Below are 18,693 nucleotides of genomic sequence, written 5' to 3' on the forward strand. Positions count from 1 at the left end.
ATTCCGTCTCTTTGTATTGCTTCCTTTGTGTGAAATCCCTAGTGTTCTTGCCAGTCCCTCTCCTTTCCTATTAAAAACTGAATACATTAAGCAAGAGAACACCACATACTCAGTTCTCTAGCTGTGCTGGAAACCCAGCCTGCTCTCCACCCCCCTGCATAGCCATTCACTGAATACCAGTGGACTGCTGTTTATCCTCCCCCCAGCTCTGAGCCCCTTTATATTTATGTTTTGCCTTTCATTTATAATTTAAAATAAATGGGTTGTTTTACAATTTGAAGGTTTCCATATACTTTAGGCAGTTTTTGTCCGCAACTACTGCTAACTTGACTGCATGTGTGTTATTTATTGCAGTATTCTGTGCTTTAGGATAAAAAGCTTTCTGTGTGTAACGGCCTCCTCAGCACCCCCTAATACTTACCCAAGCCCCTTCTCTGTCCAGGGTTGTCCACTAGTCCCTCGGCTGTCCGGGACTCTCCCTCCTGATTGTCTGAGACGCAGCGACGGCTCCATTGGCTCTCGCGGCTGTTGATCAAAGTCAGACAACCAGGAGAGAGGGGGCGGGCCCGAACCACAACTGTGTCTGAATGGACACTCAGAGCTGCAGCTCGGCTCAGGAGCCCCCATAGCAAGCTGCTTGCTGTGGGGGCATTTGACAGGAGGGGAGGGGCCAGGAGCTCCAACCAGGTACCCGAGAAGAGGAGGATCCGGGCCACTCTGTGCAAAATCACTGCACTGGGCAGGTAAGTATAACATGTTTGTTATTTAACAAAAAAAACAAGAGACTTTACAATCACTTTAATAAATAATAATAAATAATAATAAAAAAAAACGGTCCTTATTGCATAGGGTTTTGCTCCGAGAAATGTTGCTAGCTTCAGGATGGCATTATCAGTGAATTTCCACAAAGTTTCTATTGAGTAGAGAAACTTTTACATGTCTAAATGAAATCAAGAATAAATGATCATTTCAAGTGCAAAAATGATTATATGTAAAGTTGTATTAAGCCCAAAGCCAAAAATATCATATATTACAGCTTACCAATCATTAGATGTGTTGGCTGCATCATTTTTCTTTTCTTTGGCTTTTTCTCTGTTTTCACCTGGTGATCTGGACAGTAACACATTTGCTGTATTAGGCCTCTTTCACAGATTCAGACCGTTCCTTTCATCAGTTCAGTCACGTTTTTTCAAAGAAAAATGGATAAAGTTTACTTCATTTTTTCATCCATTTTTACATACTCCAGGTAGAATCCCTAAAGCAGAGTTTCACTGGTTTTTGTGTTTATTAAGAGTCAGCAGCTACAAAAAATGTAGCTGCTGACTTTTAATAAACACACTCACCTGTCCCACAATCCAGCGATGCAGCCAATGGGAGCCTCGCTCCTCTCCCTCTCTTCTCAGTGGCGCTGGCATCTCTAGTGTGAGCACCTGGCTGCGACCACTTGTGGCTTCATGGCCGGGTGTGCATTGCGCAAGTGGGAGTCGCGCTGTGCGTCTTGAATGGCCAGGCAATCTTCCGGGACCCCTGACGTGTCCTAGAAGTTTGCGGGAGGCGGGGGGGGGCGGAGAGAACTGGGAGCAGGTACCTGTCCCCCACCAAAAAATACCATGCCAAATGTGGCATGTCAGGGGGTCAGAAAAATTTACAGCGGAAGTTCCGCTTTAACTACTTGAGTCCTGAAACCATTTTTCCATGCAAAATGGACCCTTTGTCAGTTTACATCTGTTTTTCATCCGATCCGGTTTTTTTTTACGAAAAAAAATAGGGATTTGATCTATCCCAAAACACTAATATAATACAAGAAAAAATGTGAGCGGAAAACTGCATTAACACCCCTCATGGACTTTAAAGACAGACCAATATTAATAAAAAAAATATTTTTATTTTTCCAGTAATGCATCCATTAAATTAAATGCATATGGAAATGTCAACTAGTACCCATTACATAATAGAGAAGTATGGAAACAGTGCGGCCGTTTGTGATAAGTTGCCTGGCTGACCACCATAAATTTATGAATCGCCGCCTAACATGTTTCGGAATAATACCGTGGAGACCTTCTTCAGAGGTGCAAAAAATGGGGTACTGCTGTTTTCTAGAACACAAATATGTGCTGTTAGTAACAAAATTATAAAGACTACATTCTGTTATTGTCAAGGTCTTACCTTGGCCTCCTGTTGGCAGCCATCGTGGACATTTGCAAACTGCTGCCTCTTATAAACCCTGATTGCATCATCACTTTCCTGCTGTCTGGGTGTCGCACAGTGATGATTCTGCACACCTGACTATATTAATCACCTGATGGGTTGCAGTCCTTGCCCTTGTGTTTGTGCTCCAAGGTGCATCTCTGCTAGCAGTTTTCTGTTCTCCATGCTCCTCCGTAAATGACCTGGCTTGGCTGACGACTCTTCTGGCTCTCGACTCGGCATCAGCAGACGACCCGTCATCGGTAGACTACCCATTTTTGGACTTGACCCCGGGTTGTTCCTGCTCATACTTCCTCACTCTTGCTGGGCGTTTGTTATTTTCTCCAATAAACTACTTTATTTTACCTGCGTCCATGTGTGGTCTGGTTTCCGGGCACCCTGACAGTACGCAAGGGCCATGAATCCTGACGATGCAGGTACTCCTATGCTCCCCGTGCTGGTTACCAGGCCTGAGCAACAAGATTACTTTTTGGGTCAGTTTGCTCAGGCGTTGCAGACGTTGCTTGCACACACAGCGCACCTTGCTCCTGGTGCTGGTAGGCTGGTGGTTCCTCCCGTTGCACCTGCTCCTGCAGTTGCAGCTAGAGTCGCTGTTACCAGAGGGATGACTGGTTCAGCCCCTTCCGCAGCGGGGGTGAACCAAATCCGTATCGTGGCTTCCTAAACCAAGTGGGCATTTATTATGAGATTGTTACTCGGGTATTTCCTTCTGACGGGTCCAAGGTGGGCTTGCTAATCTCGTTATTCTCGGACAAGGCCTTGGCCTGGGCAAATCACTTATGGTGGAACGATAATCCTGTGATACTCGATTACCCAAATTTTGTTGTCTCCTTTTTGTAGGGTATTCGATGTGCCTGCTTGCTCTACCTCAGGTGCAAAGCTGCTCCTGTCCGTTCAAAAGGGTATACGAACCGTTGCCGAGTATACCATCGAATTTCGTACCCTGGCAGCAGAGGTGGGTTGAAATAATGAGGCTCTGGTGGCTGTCTTCTCTCATGGTCTCTCTGATGCATTGAAGGATGAGATAGCGGCCAAGGATCTCCCTGATGAGCTTGAGGCTCTAATTTCCTTCCTGATTTTGATCGATAGCAGGCCCAGGGAGAGAACATCATTTTAGGAGTGCCTGTGGAGGCCTCTTACCAGATCGGCTCCTACGTTTTTCTTCCCCACCCATTCCTCTCACCTCCCATGCCTCCTGGGGATGATGTGTCTGGCTGTGAACCCATGCAGCTGGGGTTCACTCGCCTTTCTAAGGCTGAGCGGGCCTTTAGGAGGAGGAAGGGCCGGTGCCTGTATTGCGGTCTTGGTGAGCATTTCCTGAAATCTTGTACGAACCTTCTGGGGAAACGCTCGCACCTAAGGTTCTGTCGGGGTCAGATCTTAGGTGGAATTCCTCGTCCCCGGTTTCCCATAAAGATTAACCGCTAATCACAGTTGTCCTCTCCTGGGAAGTGGGTTTGGTGGTTACTCAAGCGTTGGTAGACTCTGGTGCTGGAGGTTATTTTATTGACCTACGTTCGCTACTGCGAATTGCTGCCTTGGGTTTCTCCACTAGTTATGAAGGCGATTTGATGGCAAACCACTGTTACCGACACAGGTTACCCACGAGACTGTTCAGTCGATATGGCGATAGGGACTGTTCACAGGGAGTCGAACTGTTACCAGGTTTTGTCCCCACACTGTTGTTTTGAGGTACCCGACCTTTGATTTGGCAGTCGGTTGAGATCCTCTCTTGGTCTCCACAGTGTGGCGTTGTTTGTATTCATGGGCCTGTTAGGGTACTTTGTACCTCCTCGGATTCAGTGTTACCTACTAAATATCGTGAGTATTAAGATTAGGGATGCACCGATCCGACTTTTTTGGTCCAGATGCCATATTTTGTTTTGTGAATTTGCCCATCCCGAGTCCGATCCGGAGGTACTGTTTTGTGAGCTTATAACAAAATACTTCCGGATCGGTATCGGCAGATACCTTTATAACATTGTGCATTTAAGAGGTTAAACTTCCCTCCTCTGGCTCCTCTGGAACCAAAAGATACATTGTATGCATTGTGTTTACTTAACTGGGAGACTGACAGGCATTTGCAGGAGGCTCTTTTTTTTTTGACAGCTGTTCTCTGCTCCCTAATAGCTATATAAAGAGCAAAACCGGATCGGCCCCTGGATCTAAGTCTTTCTGCTTCCTGTTCAAAGAGGGTGTCATTAGAGCAATTGTCCATAAGGAATTGATGCTAAGAGAGGTTTGGGGTGGAAGCTGGAATCTTCCAAGATAGTATTGCCAGCCATAGGTTTTCTAAATTGTTTGCTATACAGTTGGCCCTCTAAGTTTTTTTTGTATGGATACATCCAAAAATGTAATAGTCGACCTACTATGGGACATTATAAATCTTAAATTAAATGTGGTATTCTGATTGATGTAATTGAGAAAATCATTGAGCAATGTTTGCGATCTGTCCCATAGCATGAAGATATCATCAATGTATCTGTACCATGCAATAGCATGGTCCGTATACATCTATGCAGACTCCTCAGCAAATAGTAGGTATTCCCACTCCTCCAGGTACAAGCTGCGCCCCTTCCTATGCCAACATGTGCCCATGGCTACCCCCTGTACCTGGAGGTAGTGAGAATCGAGGAATGTAAAAAATATTTGAGAATGAATTCCAGTGATAACACAATGAATTCATTAAATGATCATTCATACTGACTTTTCTGTGAAAGGGTTTGTTGATTAGCAGACAGGCGCCTCTCCTTCGGTATAGAGCTGTATAAACCCTCCACGTCAATGGCCAGCAACATGGAGGAAACGGACGTAAAGGGATGATCACCATTTACATCCATTCTTCCATAGAGATGCTTTAATGTCCGTTTTTCATTTCATCAGTCAACGAATGGATGAAAAACTGACAAACTGTTCGCATGTGTGAAAGGGGCCTTTTTTGTAAGACGCAACTCTGGAAGAATAGGAAAAGGAGGCACAACAGACAGCAGTATTGTCAGTCTGGGGGAAGGGTATTTTTGAATGTATTGGCAGATTTAGATACACTACCAAATTCAATCCAAACTCCAGCTCATACTATATAATCCGTTACAGCAAACAGTTTTTTTGCTTTTTGGATAAAGATTTTGCATGAATAAATAAAAGTTGATCATTTTATTTGCCCCTGCCAATGTTAAGTGGTTTGTCTTATCCATGTAAACTGATACATTCTGCTGGGGTTTGTTCTGTGAAAAAATAGACTTGCTGGCTGGATCACCAGATGAAAATAGAAGAAAGCAAGCCTAAAAAAGAAACCCAATGCAGCGATCACATCTAAGAATTGGTCAGCTGCAATATAATGATTGCTTTTGGGTTTAACGCTGCTTTAAATTCGTTTTTTTTTTTTATTCTTTATATTACCTTTTTTATGCAAAAAAGATCATTTTAATGATTATTAAATTAACATGGCTTTGTGAACTGCTATGATGTATTGTTTTCAGTCGGTTGAATGGTAGCCCTGCACTGAGAAAGTAACTGAAACGCATACATATCTCCAATTTATGTACAACCTTTTTTCAGCCCTAAAAAGATTTTCATTAAAGGGAACCTGTCATGAGAGAAAGACGACGGCTGCCACTGTTGTCATTCTACCAAAAACTGCGTGACTCTTTTGTTAACTGACTACTTTGAGTTACTGACAAGTATGGTACTAGTTTGCAAATTATGAAAAGTCAGAGAATCCAAAACTTCCAGATAACAGAAATATTTTATTGAAGTGGGGGGGGGGGGGGGGTGGTTGTCAGCATGATATCTAGGCTTCTAACATTTTTCTAGGCAGGTGTACAATGGCAGCCTCCCTTTTTCCTTTATGACAGGTTTACTTTAGGCTGATTACATTTAAATGTACTGCAGATTTATTTTTGCCATGCCTTCCTGTGCATGCATAATGTAGTTGAGACCTACTTTAGAACTGGAAATGTCAGTTTTTCTCTATCCGTGACATTTTAAACAAGTGACAGTCACTAGTGACGGGGAAAAAAATTTGCCTTGGAGCAGTTGATCTAGTTGAAATGATCTTTTGGTAACCATTGTATGCATTCATAAACATGGATGCCTAGATTACATATGTGTTTAGCCCATTTATTTTATTTTTTTTCATTTAACTTTGTAGGATTTCTAAACTGTAAACTACACAGAATATGTACAGCTACCCGGCACCCTGTTGTTCTTTTACCTGTATTCTATTAGAACCTTTGTTGTATGTTGTACATCCAAGGAACAGTACTACTTACTGTTGATACTCATAGTGGACTGAAGTCTAAATTCCTTGTATTCATAGACTGACTGGGTGATAAAATAGGATTTTTTGCATTTTGCCTCATTGAGCACTAGAAGAGTTGGTCACAAGTTTGTCGGCATTGAAGACCTAACTTCTGGTCTGTATACGTCTAGGTTATTGACTAGGAAGAAACTAAAATTGGAAGGCCTACATAACAGCCAAGCAAATAGCATTTTCAGGAGGAAGTTGGCAGGGCAGCAGTATGCATTTTTCCTAGTTTTTGTAAGAGTGTCTATCAATGAAAAAAATAATGCTGCTGGCTAGTATAAAGTACAGATCAAAGAACCAGCACATGGTCGCAGCAGTTTTAGTGGGTGACCACTAATGTCCTATACACATTCCTTTTAGCTTGTGAGGCAGCCCATCATCATAAAGGACCAATGGGAATGTACTGAGAAGGGATGCTACCGAAAGGTGTTTAGAATTTTCCTGTTCAGAATGGCTCAGCATTCCCAGTGAAAAGAGGAGACAAGGTCCATGTATTCTGCTGCCACATGCAGCATTTAGGGCTTCATACACACTGAGCCTTTGCTCAGCTCCTCTGAACACCTTTTCTCCCAACGGGAGAAAAGTTGCTTAAGCCCTGGTTTTCACACATGCGATTTGGATGCATTTTCAAATGCAAAGATTTGTATGACGGGCTAGATACGTGTTCCTATTAAGGTGGTTCACACCAAAGACACTGCATTCTGAGAGCGATTCCAGAAAGGGTCCTGTCAAGTGGAAGGGTATAGTGTCAACCTCAACCAGAGGTCAGTGTTCACATAGGATTTTGATTGACAGGCTTTTTTTGCATTGAAGTCAACGGAAGGCATTTTTTTGCATTGAAGTCAATGGCAGGCGTTTTTTTGCATTGAAGTCAATGGCAGGCGTTTTTTTGCATTGAAGTCAATGGAAGGTTTTTTTTTTTTTGCATTAAAGTCCATGGAAACCCAGAAGCTGAAATCGCACTCAAACCGCAATGCTATTCACAGGATTCACAGAAACACAGGCATAAATCACAATGCCATTTCAGCATGAATGTGTGAACCCAGGGTAAGAAAACAAAGTGAGTTAAAGCGGTTGTACACCCAAAAACACAAAAAAAAAAAAACCTGCAAGACAAAGGCATAATGAGCTAGTATGCATCGCATACTAGCTCATTATGTATTACTTACCTTAGAACGATGCCCCGACACGGACCCCCGGACATCGCTGCGGGCGCTGCCATGATCCCTCGGCGTCTCTTCCGGGTTCGGCGGCTCCGGTGCTGTGATTGGCCGGAGCCGCGATGAGGTCACTACCGCGCATGCGCGCGGGAGTGGTTTTTTCGGCAAGCTCCCGGCACGCAAAACTGAAGGTCCCCCCCGGACCTTCAGAGCGAATGCGCCGCTCACGTGAGCGGCTGCATGCACTGCAAATATCTCCTAAACCGTGCCGGTTTAGGAGATATTAATTGTACCTACAGGTAAACCTTATTATAGGCTTACCTGTAGGTAAAAGTGTACTACCGCTTTAAGTATGGGCAGTTTTATGCGCGTTACACTTCTTTTTTTTTTTTTTTTTTTTTTTTTACTCCCAAAACCTGCACTCCTGAATGATGACTGGTGATTGTTTTTTTCCTGTCTGTAGGCGCTCCTCTTCTATTATGCCTGTAAATGCCTGTGTGTGCATAAACATATATGCTAGCATAGAGGTGCGTTTACAGACAGAAAAAAGCCTGTAAAAGCGGCATTTTTTTAAGCCCATTTGATCCCTCTGTGTCTAGGACTGATCATCTATAACCTAACTGCAGGTAACCACTCAATGTCCCCATACATGTGAAAATCGATGGACAGCCATGGATCCTGTCAGCCTGTCATTGCTTTGTATAGAATCCTGACCACCTTCACAATTGTTTTAGCACTTGTTGTTCATCATTACTATTTTTTCAAACTTTTGCTGTTACCTTTGGTACACATCAGGTCCTTACTGCATATCCATATATTTCAAGCTGGATAGTTGTCCTCTGTTAGCTCTGTTTTTCCTTTTTTTGAACATGTTACGCCTGTATTCTAATGCTGTTTGTATACTTTTATACCTCAATAAAATTGTTTGGAAAAAAATTCCAACTACAGGCATCTACTGTCTGGCCTTATTGCAAGTGTGAATGAACAGTAAAATAATGGATTGCCCTAAAAAAAGGTGTCTTTATACAAGCTTGCATAGTTTACTATTAGTCCAGGGGTAATTCTTTACACTTCAAGAGAAGTTGCAGCTTTTCTTTAGACAGATTTAAGAGCAACCCTACCCAGAATCTCTCCTGTTCCTTGGCACCTTCAGGTGTTCCTACATTTCCCATTCCCTTTTTCATGTTCTAAATCTCTCTCTCTATCTCTATCTCTCTATCTCTCTCTCTCTCGTGGCCAGCTAAACAACCATAGTCCCAAATAGAGGTAGGATTACCCCTTCAGAACCTGACCAATTAAAATAGGTTTTGGGTGAAATGATCCTTTGGTAGTTAACTTGGTGTTGCATATTTCTCAACATCAGAGGGAAATGCACAGTACAATAGTCCATTATCATTGCCTGATCGGATCTAATAAGGTATTTTTGTAGCAGCTGCTTGAAGAGGTAAATTCTTCCAGTGTTCTCTTAACACACTTTATAAATACTTAAAGAAAGAAGAAAATATTTGTAGAAAAAAAAAAAATTTGGCTATGTGCTATTTGTTCAAAAGCCAGCAACAAAGCAAATTTTTGCTTGATGTTAGTGGAATGTTAATTTTGTTCTCAAGTACATGTAAGACTTCATATGATAAGCCGCATACAGTGCTTGATCAGACCAAGTGACTTCACTGCTGCCCCTGACTTTTCAAAGCAGTGCAGGATGAATAGTGCACTATGTCTTAGAAAAGGAAATTGTAGAGTTAAAGGGATAGAGGGCTGTCCAGTTTTTCCAGGTCGTGCAATATTATAGCCACGCATGCAGCAGATTCTACACTATCCAGACTTGGGAGGCGGAGCTGCCTGGTATGAACACAGCAAGCTTTATTAAAGTAGCCAAGTAAGGGGAATGAGGTATTGCAAATATGAGGATATCACACGTATACTGAGAAGATCATCAGTTGGTGCACATTTCCCATTTTGATATTTTAATTTTATTGAGTAGATGTTATTCTAAGAAAGGTGTTACATTTGTGTGTAATTGCTCTGCTTTTCTTTTCTCACAGATCCAATCGGCTTTGTCTTTGACGTCCAATCTAATACTGTGATGGCTCAAGGAGGCTCCTATGAGAATATGAAGGAAAAGGTAGGTGTCCTGGGGGATTTGTATATTGTAGGGTTTCTCAAACTCATCCCAAGGATTGATCCTACCAGTCTTTTGTGGCAATTCACTTGAGTAACTGAATCCCATTGCTTTAAGACACTACCTGCTATAAGAATTATGTATGGAAGGTTATCTGCAAAGCATGCCAGTGGTGGCTGAAGACCAGATTTAAGAATCATTGAAGTAGTGTGCAGCTACACTGAGAATTCTGAATTTCACTTCTGCACACAATGAGGTTGTGCATAAACTTGGCTGTCTTTATCTATTAATCATTGAGTTTTTCACACAAACCAACCTCTGCTTTTTAATTTTTTTTTTGTTTTTATTACTGGGCGCTTTCCTTCTTCACTGTAGGCAGTTCCTGATATTCTGAGAAAGCTCAGCACTGGGTAATCTAATCTGGCAGATTTAGAGATCTAGATGGCACTATGGCCTCTTGGAGAGGGTGGGGGTTTTCTCTTCCTATGTGACCTGGAGCTTCAATCTCCAGGTTACCCGAGGACTACAAATGGGTAAATGTGGAATATTTATATTGAATATTTCAGGTTTACAGTGAAAAGAAGTCTACACGCTCCTGTTAAAACTTCAGGTTTCTGAGATGAGACAAAAATAAATAATTTCAGAACTTTTTCCATCTTTCATGTGACCTATAAACGGTACAACTTAGTTGAACAACAAACTGAAATCTTTTAGGTGGAAGAAAGTAAAAATAAAAAAACTAAAATAATATGGTTGCATAAGTGTGCAAACCCTTAAACCAATACTTTGTTGAAGCACCTTTTTATCTTATTACTGCACTTAGTCTTTTTGGGTATAAGTCTATCAACATGGCACATCTTGACTTGGCAATATTTGCCCACTCTTCTTTGCAAAAACACTCCAAATCTGTCAGATTGCGAACAGCCCTTTTCAGATCACCCTACAGATTTTTAATCAGATTCAGATCTGGGCTCTGGCTGGGCCATTCCAAAACTTTAATCATCATCTGGTGAAGCCATTCCTTTGTTGATTTGGATGTATGCTTTGGGTTGTTGTCATGCTGAAAGATGAAGTTCCTCTTCGTGTTCAGCTTACTAGCAGAAGCTTGAAGGTTTTGTGCCAATACTGACTGGTATTTGGAACTGTAAATCCCTCTACCTTGATTAAAGCTCCTGTTCCAGCTGAAAAAAAAAGCCCTAAAGCATGATGCTGCCACCACCATGCTTCACGGTGAGTATAGTGTTCTTTTGGTGATGTGCAGTGTTTTTGCGCCAAACCTATTTTTTGGAATCATGACCAAAAGTTCAACCTTGGATTCATCAGACCATACCCCATTTTCCCACATGCTTTGTGTTTTTTCAAAAAATTAGCCGGTCCTGGATGTTTTTCTTCGTAAGAAAAGGCTTCCGTCTTGCCACTCTACCCCATGGCCCAGACCTATGAAGAATACGGGAGATTGTCACGTGTACCACACAGCCAATACTTTCTAGATATTCCCACTGCTCTTTTATTGTTGCTGTAGGCCTCTTGGCAGCCTCCCTAAACAGTTTTCCTGTCTTTTCATCAATTTTGGAGGGACGTCCAGTTCTTGGTAATGTCACTGTTGTGCCAAATTTTCACCACTCGATGATGACTGTCTTCTCTGTGTTCCATGGTATATCTAATGGCTTGGAAATTCTTTTGTACCCTTCTCCTGACTGATAACTTTTAACAATGAGATCCCTCTGATGCTTTAAAAGCTCTCGGCGGACTATAGCTTTTGCTGTAGGATGCAACTAAGAAAATGTCAGGAAAGACCTACTAGAACAGTTGAACTTTATTTGGGGTTAATCAGAGGCACTTTAAATGATGGCAGGTGTGTGCTAACTCCTATTTAAAATGAGTTTGTTTGGTATTGCTTAATTCTGAAAACCGCTACATCCCCAGTTATAGGTGGGCGTGGACACTTCTGCAACCACATTATTTTACTTTTTTATTTTTATTACATCCCCCCCCCCCCCCCAAAAAAAAAGATTTCAGTTTGTTTTTTCATTAAGTTGTACAGTTTATCGGTCGCATTAAAGGTGGAAAAAGCTCTGAAATTATTTATCATTGTCTCATTTGTTTAAGTCATGGAAACCTGACGTTTTAACAGAGGTGTGTAGACTTTTTATATCCACTGTAAATAGCTAAAAAGAAATGTTAGATTTACCGGGTGGGTTAAATCACCTACCAGCTTATTCTGCATTTAAACATCTCTTTGGTGTCTCCTCTCACAAAATATCAGCCATTCAGCTACATTTTCTTAATTTACGTAACCAATTCAAAAGAGACAGTGAGATGTCTGGAATTTATGCGATGACCTCTTGCTACTGGAGAGACCATAAAATATGATGATGCTGGGTCATAAAAGGGATATTAGGGGCACATAGTGTTATTTTGTCAAGGTTCAGAGAAAAGTATAGTAGTTTAAAAAGATAATTGTTTACCATTTGACTATCAGTTTAGTTTGTTTTGCTATGGCACATCTACGCAAACTGTTCGCCTCCTTTACATGGCCGGTTACATATGGCCGTCGGATTCCTGCAGTAAGAATCAGTGTATTCTTGCTGCTGGGATGACCAAATGCTGTTAACATGTAACTGCACACAGAGAGATTAGCTGTGGATAGGGAAAGATGTCGGGGTTTGAACGCAGAGGTTCTGAAAGCTTGCACTACACACTCCTCTCACTAGCGTTTAAAGGTTGACATGAGTGAATTGTATGAACTGCCAGTCCTGACCACCTTCTGAGTTGCTTGGCTGTGATTATGAATAAGTGTCTTCAGCCCTTTTTCCAAAGGCTGACCATACATTACAGGTTTTTTTTTTTTCATTCAACTAGCAGGATGAATGAAAAACCTGACGCGATTGGAGAAATCTTCCCTGCTGAGCTATTGCATTCTGACAGTGGGGGAAACTTCCATCAGCATTGCTGACAGTGATCGAACAAGAAAAACCTGCTGAGGTGGTTGTACAGACATTGATTGGTATAACGACTTCTGTACAACCTCCCTGCCCATACATGAATCGAAATTAGGCCGGTCCCTGCTGAACCGGCCAAATTTCCATTTATGTATTGCCGGCTACAAAAAATGACTCGTAATAATAATAATAGGTGTGTCTATCAGAATCTGAAAAAAAAATCTATTTGTTGACCAGTGATCAGACATTTCTAAAATGTTGGGGTGTATAGATTTTTCTACCATATCTCAATGATTCTCTCCTTTCATAAGTTGCAATTTCATTTGCTCTAAGTACCAGTTAAAAATATGCATGCATTGGTCCTAATCGGTTTTAAATGTTCCATGAAAAAAAAAAAAAACAGGTCATCAAGGAGCTTCTGCTTATACAGTATAACCTAACAGATACTTTCTGATGTCTGATTTTAGTCAAAACCAAAGAAATGTTTTGTTTCAGAAGCTTCTCCTCTGGTGGTTTGAGGTAATGGTACCCCTGCTGCACTGAAATCCCAAGTAGCGTTGTCAGCCCTGCCCAGTTGTCTTGTGCTGGACACACCCAGCTTCACCAACTACCCTTTACACCAGGCATGTCCAAAGTCCGGCCTGCGGGCCAAATGCGGCCCCGGGCTGCTTTAATACGGCCCCACAGGTCATTTGGAAAAATACATTGGCATCATTCATAACTTTTTTTGCTGCCATCATTATTCATCATCGGTGGGTTCATATAGCGCTTATATGTGGTTAAGCCTTGTGTGCTCCGGATTGAGATCGAGATGAATACATTGTAAAATCTCAGTTAACGTCAGTTGGTCTAAATCAGTTATCAATATATTTGAACACAACATATATTCTTTTTTTTTTTCAAATATTTTATTTATGAAAAAGGAACAACAGTCGAGAAACAATCTGTGACAGGTACCATACAGACATATGTAACAAACATATCATTGAAAGAAGAAACATACTAAAACAGCAGATCGAAGATCAATGAAGGTCCTGGCGAAATCATAGGACCCATCCCCGAGGGCGGGGAAGGTGCAGGCACATCCAACCCGATTCACAGATAGCCAGGCACTAATACAAGCATATGAAGAAGCTGCATTACGGAGAGAGAATAACCGTTTCCGGCCGTCGCTCCCCAATTTTATCTAAAAAATGGAAAAGATAAAAGGGAACAGAGCCCGAGAATGGGTGACACACAGAGAAGACAAAGAAGGATGGTGAAAGGATAGGGACGGGGGGGGGGACGGGGGGAACATATATTCTTATATGTGTACTTATATGTGTTATGTTCCTGTTCATATTTTTTTTTTTACTTAAAAGTTGACAGACAACCTTTATTACCAATAATATGTAATGTACTTTACAATGTTCCTGACATATTTCAGCTTCCTGGATTTTTTTTCATCTGGCCTTCAGATATGAAAGACAGAGCAATTTAACATTCATTTAGATTTGTCATCCATGTGATGAAAGCAAAAGTATGCCATTTGCAATAAAATTTGCATAAAATAGTTAGTTTGTTTTTAATTTGAATGGTCCAAAGAATGTCAGGTAAAATGGTCGGCCCTCACTCATGTTCACTTCATCAAATCTGGCCCTCGTTGAAAAAAGTTTGGACACCCCTGCTTTACACAAAAATATACATATACACCATAATAAGAGCACTAACCTCCAACATAAAAAATGAGTAATGAATAGAGTGAAATTGAATTTTGAATAGTTATGTATAGTAATTTGTATATGTTTAAATAAAAAGATACATCAATTTATTGGAGCATTTTTAATTTGTTGTTTTACTATATTTAAATCCTTTTATAATTCTAGATCCATGCAGTCCGTGCCATCGTTCCAAACAAGAGTAACAATGAGATCATCCTGGTACTACAGCACTTTGATAACTGCGTGGACAGGACAGTGCAGGCATTCATGGAAGGTTAGTGTCATAACATATTCCCATAAAAACAACCAAAAATGGTTTTGAAGATGCCTTAGCCCCCGTTCACACTGGGGCGACCTGTGAGGCGACCTGGTCGCCTCACAGGTCGCCGCAGGTCGCCTCCCATAGGGAAGCTGCGGACCTGTTCTGATAGGAGCGACACAAGTCGCTCCGACTCAGAAAAAGGGTCCGGAGCTTCTTTGGGGCGACCAGGAGGCGACCGCCATAGACTTCAATGTTACGAAGTCCGTGGCGGCCGCTCCGAGGTAGCGGCGCGCTGCTCGCACCGCGACCTCGGAGGTCGCGGTGCGAAGTAGCGTCGCCCCAGTGTGAATGGGGGCTTAAAGTGATATTAAAGGTATTTATTATTTTGAATAACAAACATGTTATACTTGTCTGCTTGCTCTGTACAATAGTTTTGCACAGAGCAGCCACGATACTTCTCTTCTTGGGCAAGCCCGTCGCTTGCTGCGGAGGCACTTGTTTGTGCTTGCTCCCGCTGCTGTCTCTCAGCCAATCAGAAGGCAGAGACCCAGGAGAACAGACACTCTCATGCACATTGCTGGATTGCATTCGGACTTGGGTGAAGGGGGAGGTGAGGGGAGCTGCAGGGAGAGCTGTATACATAGAATGCATGAAGGTAAAACCTCTTCAGCCTTTAGAACCACTTTAACTGTGTCTCATTGCCAAGAATACACAATGATCCCAGAAGATCACTAAGTTGGGCCCCTTTCACACTTGTGTGACTTGTCCTGGGACTTGGGACTACAAAGTCGCTTGACAAGTTGTACAGTATAAAATGCACAGAATACTTGGTCAGGGCTCCTTTTGCATGCATTACTACATCAATGCGCTGTGGCATGGAGGCGATAAGCCTGTGGCACTGCTGAGGTGTTATAGAAGCCCTGGTTGCTTTGAATAGCGGCCTTCAGCTGGTCTGCATTGTTGGGTTTGGTGTCTCTCATCTTACTCTTGACAATACCCCACAGATTCTCTATGGGATTTTGGTCTGATACGTTTGCCGACCAATCAAGCATAGTGATACCACGATTATCAACCAGGTATTACTACTTTTGACAGTGTAGGCAGGTGCCAAGTCCTCCTGGAAAATGAAATCCGCACCTCCATAAAGTGGGTCGGTCAGCAGAGGGAAGCATGAAGTGCTCTCGAATTTCCTGGTAGAGGGCTGCGCTGACTTAAGACTTGATAAAGCACAGTGGAACAACACCAGCAGATGACATGGCTCCCCAAATTATCACTGACTGTGTAAACTTCACACTGGCCTTCATGAAACTTGGATTCTGTGCCTCTCCACTCTTCCTCCAAACTCTGGGACATTGCTTTCCAAATGAAATGCAAAATTTCCCACAGTCCATGATGATTTGAGGAGCCATGTCATCTGGTGTTGGTCCACTGTATATTATCAAGTCCAAAATCAGTGCAGCCCCCTACCAGGAAATGCTAGAGCACTTCATGCTTCCTTCCGCTCACCAGCTTTGTGGAGATGCTCATTTTCCAGTAGGACCTGACACCTGCCCACACTGCCAAAAGTACCAATGCCCGGTTTGCTTGATTGGCCAGCAAATTCGCCTGGCCTAAACCCCATAGAGAATCTGTGGGGTATTGTAGAGAGGAAGATGAAGGACATCAGACACAACAATGCAGACAAGTTTAAGGCCACTATCAAAGCAACCTGGGCTTCAATAACACCTCAGCAGTGCCACAGGCTGATCGCCTCCATGCCACACAGCATTGATGTAGTAATTCATGCAAAAGGACCTGATCAAGTATTGAGTGCATACTATACTGTACATGGACATATTTTTCAGTAAGCCAACATTTCTGTATTAAAAATCTTCTTTTTTTTAATTGGTCTTCTGTAATATTCTCATTTTCTGAGATACTGAATTTTGGGTTTTCACTGGCTGTAAGCCTAATCATCAAAATTAAAATGAAGAAATGCTAGAAATATATCACTGTGTAACACATCTATACAAAATATGAGTTTCACATTTTGAATTGAATTACTGTAATAAACTAACATTTAAAGATATAATAATTTTATGAGTTGCACCTGTAGTTTGTTGTAACCGTTTTTAGAGGAGGAGTTTAAAAAAAATGTAAAATGCTTAACTTTCCATATCATTAATACTTACCTGTCCACATCCTCATCAATACTTACCTGTCCACATCCTCATCAATACTTACCTGTCCACATCCTCAATACTTACCTGTCCACATCCTCAGTACTTACCTGTCCACATCCTCAATACTTACCTGTCCACATCCTCAGTACTTACCTGTCCACATCCTCAGTACTTACCTGTCCACATCCTCAGTACTTACCTGTCCACATCCTCAGTACTTACCTGTCCACATCCTCAGTACTTACCTGTCCACATCCTCAGTACTTACCTGTCCACATCCTCATCAATACTTACCTGTCCACATACTCATCAATACTTACCTGTCCACATCATCTTGCATAGTTTTTTTTCCTTTTTTGTGCTGCAAATGTAATACCCAAATGGTAATATCCTCTTAAGACAAATACATTTTTTCCCATTTTACCCTAGGAAATGCTGTTGAGGTCTTAAAGGAGTGGACTGTGCTTGGCAAGAAAAAGGTAAACTGCATCTTTGTATAGTTGTATTGAAATGAGAGCTGAATTTGAATTGATAAAGCAATAGATATTTATGCAAACTAACCCACACTAAAGTCCAGTTTACACAGCAGCAGACAGCTGTCGCATATTAAATCCCAGCGGTTAAGTGTCTGGCAACTGTGTCCGTTCCAACTGTGGTGAGGTAGCAGTAGAGGCAGTGTGATGCGCATTTCAGTGCATCTTGCAGCTGCCTTTTTTTTTTTTTTTTGTAGAACCCTTATTTGAAGTGCAGAAATTGCATGTCTGCATTTTATCGCAGCCTACTGCACCACACTTTTGGGTTGTGTTTCAATGTAAATAGGACACATTCCAACGTAGTAAGGCCCCTTTCACACTATCTCCTCTGTCGGCGGACTCTGTTTTTCTCAGCGGGGGATTGATTCGCCAATCCCCCCGCTGAGCAGGCGGATGGCAGCTGTGTCTCCGGTCTGTGTGCAGAGACAGAGCTGTCAGGTCCCCGCTGTCCTCTATGGGGGAATCAGATGAGAATGGACCGCCTGTCTGTTCTCATCCAATCCGATCCGCTGGATGGATGGAAAATAGGGTTTCCATCCGTCCGGATTTGACGGACAGGATCGGATCGGATGTCAGCGGACATGTCTCCGCTGACATACTCTGCCCCATAGAGATGCATGGGGCATCCGTTCAGATCTGCCTAAAAAAACTGATCTGAATGGTCCGAAGGCTATGTTTCCACTATTGCAGCTACAAAGTCGCGCTACTTCTAGCGTGACTTTGTAGTGTGACTTGTTTGCGGCTACTTCTGGGGACTTCAGTGCGACTTCCTTCTATGAGGGACAAGTCGCACTGAAGTCGGCCCAAAAGTAGTGCAAAAACCTTTTTACAAGTCGCTGCGACTCAAGTCGCAGCAGTTAGAACGGGCCTAATTGAAAATAATGGTTTTTGACTTGTTGTGCGACTTGACATGTGTCAAGTCGCACTACAAGTCGCAATAGTGGAAACGGAGCCTTAAACGCAGGTCACTGCATTATTTGTAAACCTGGCTTAATGTTTGTCTTTTCTATGCTAGGTCTTCTAAATAACCTTAGCAGCCCACTAACCTATAGTAAATAGCTTGTACGTGGCTTTGGATAGTTGCACTGCCTTTCTACAAATGGAAGTCTGCAGTAGTTTTTAATATTTTGACGGATGTTGTAGTCTGAATTGTACTACATTCCTTTGAAAAATGGCGGTCTTTGTCTTTACTGTAAATAGACAAGCTGTTTTGTTGTTGGACCAAGTGATACATTTTGATTTTAAAAGAGATGTATGGGAATTGTGTTTTTTTTTTATTTTTTTGCAGCATAGGTCTGATG

At 42.1% G+C, this 18,693-nt stretch overlaps 1 protein-coding gene across 3 annotated transcripts in view; it reads left to right on the top strand.

Annotated features, from left to right (window-relative positions):
• Positions 1–18,693, top strand: part of SPATS2 (spermatogenesis associated serine rich 2) — a 198,628-nt gene that overhangs the window by 129,186 nt on the left and 50,749 nt on the right. For all 3 annotated transcript variants that reach the window (XM_082248454.1, XM_082248453.1, XM_082248455.1), the window contains 3 exons: positions 9,717–9,796; positions 14,601–14,709; positions 17,289–17,338. In XM_082248454.1, the coding sequence (XP_082104580.1) occupies positions 9,717–9,796; positions 14,601–14,709; positions 17,289–17,338 (239 nt within the window). The remainder of the gene's footprint in view (positions 1–9,716; positions 9,797–14,600; positions 14,710–17,288; positions 17,339–18,693) is intronic.

Source organism: Pelophylax lessonae (assembly GCF_965119305.1).
Source record: "Pelophylax lessonae genome assembly, chromosome: 2".
Taxonomy (NCBI): domain Eukaryota; kingdom Metazoa; phylum Chordata; class Amphibia; order Anura; family Ranidae; genus Pelophylax; species Pelophylax lessonae.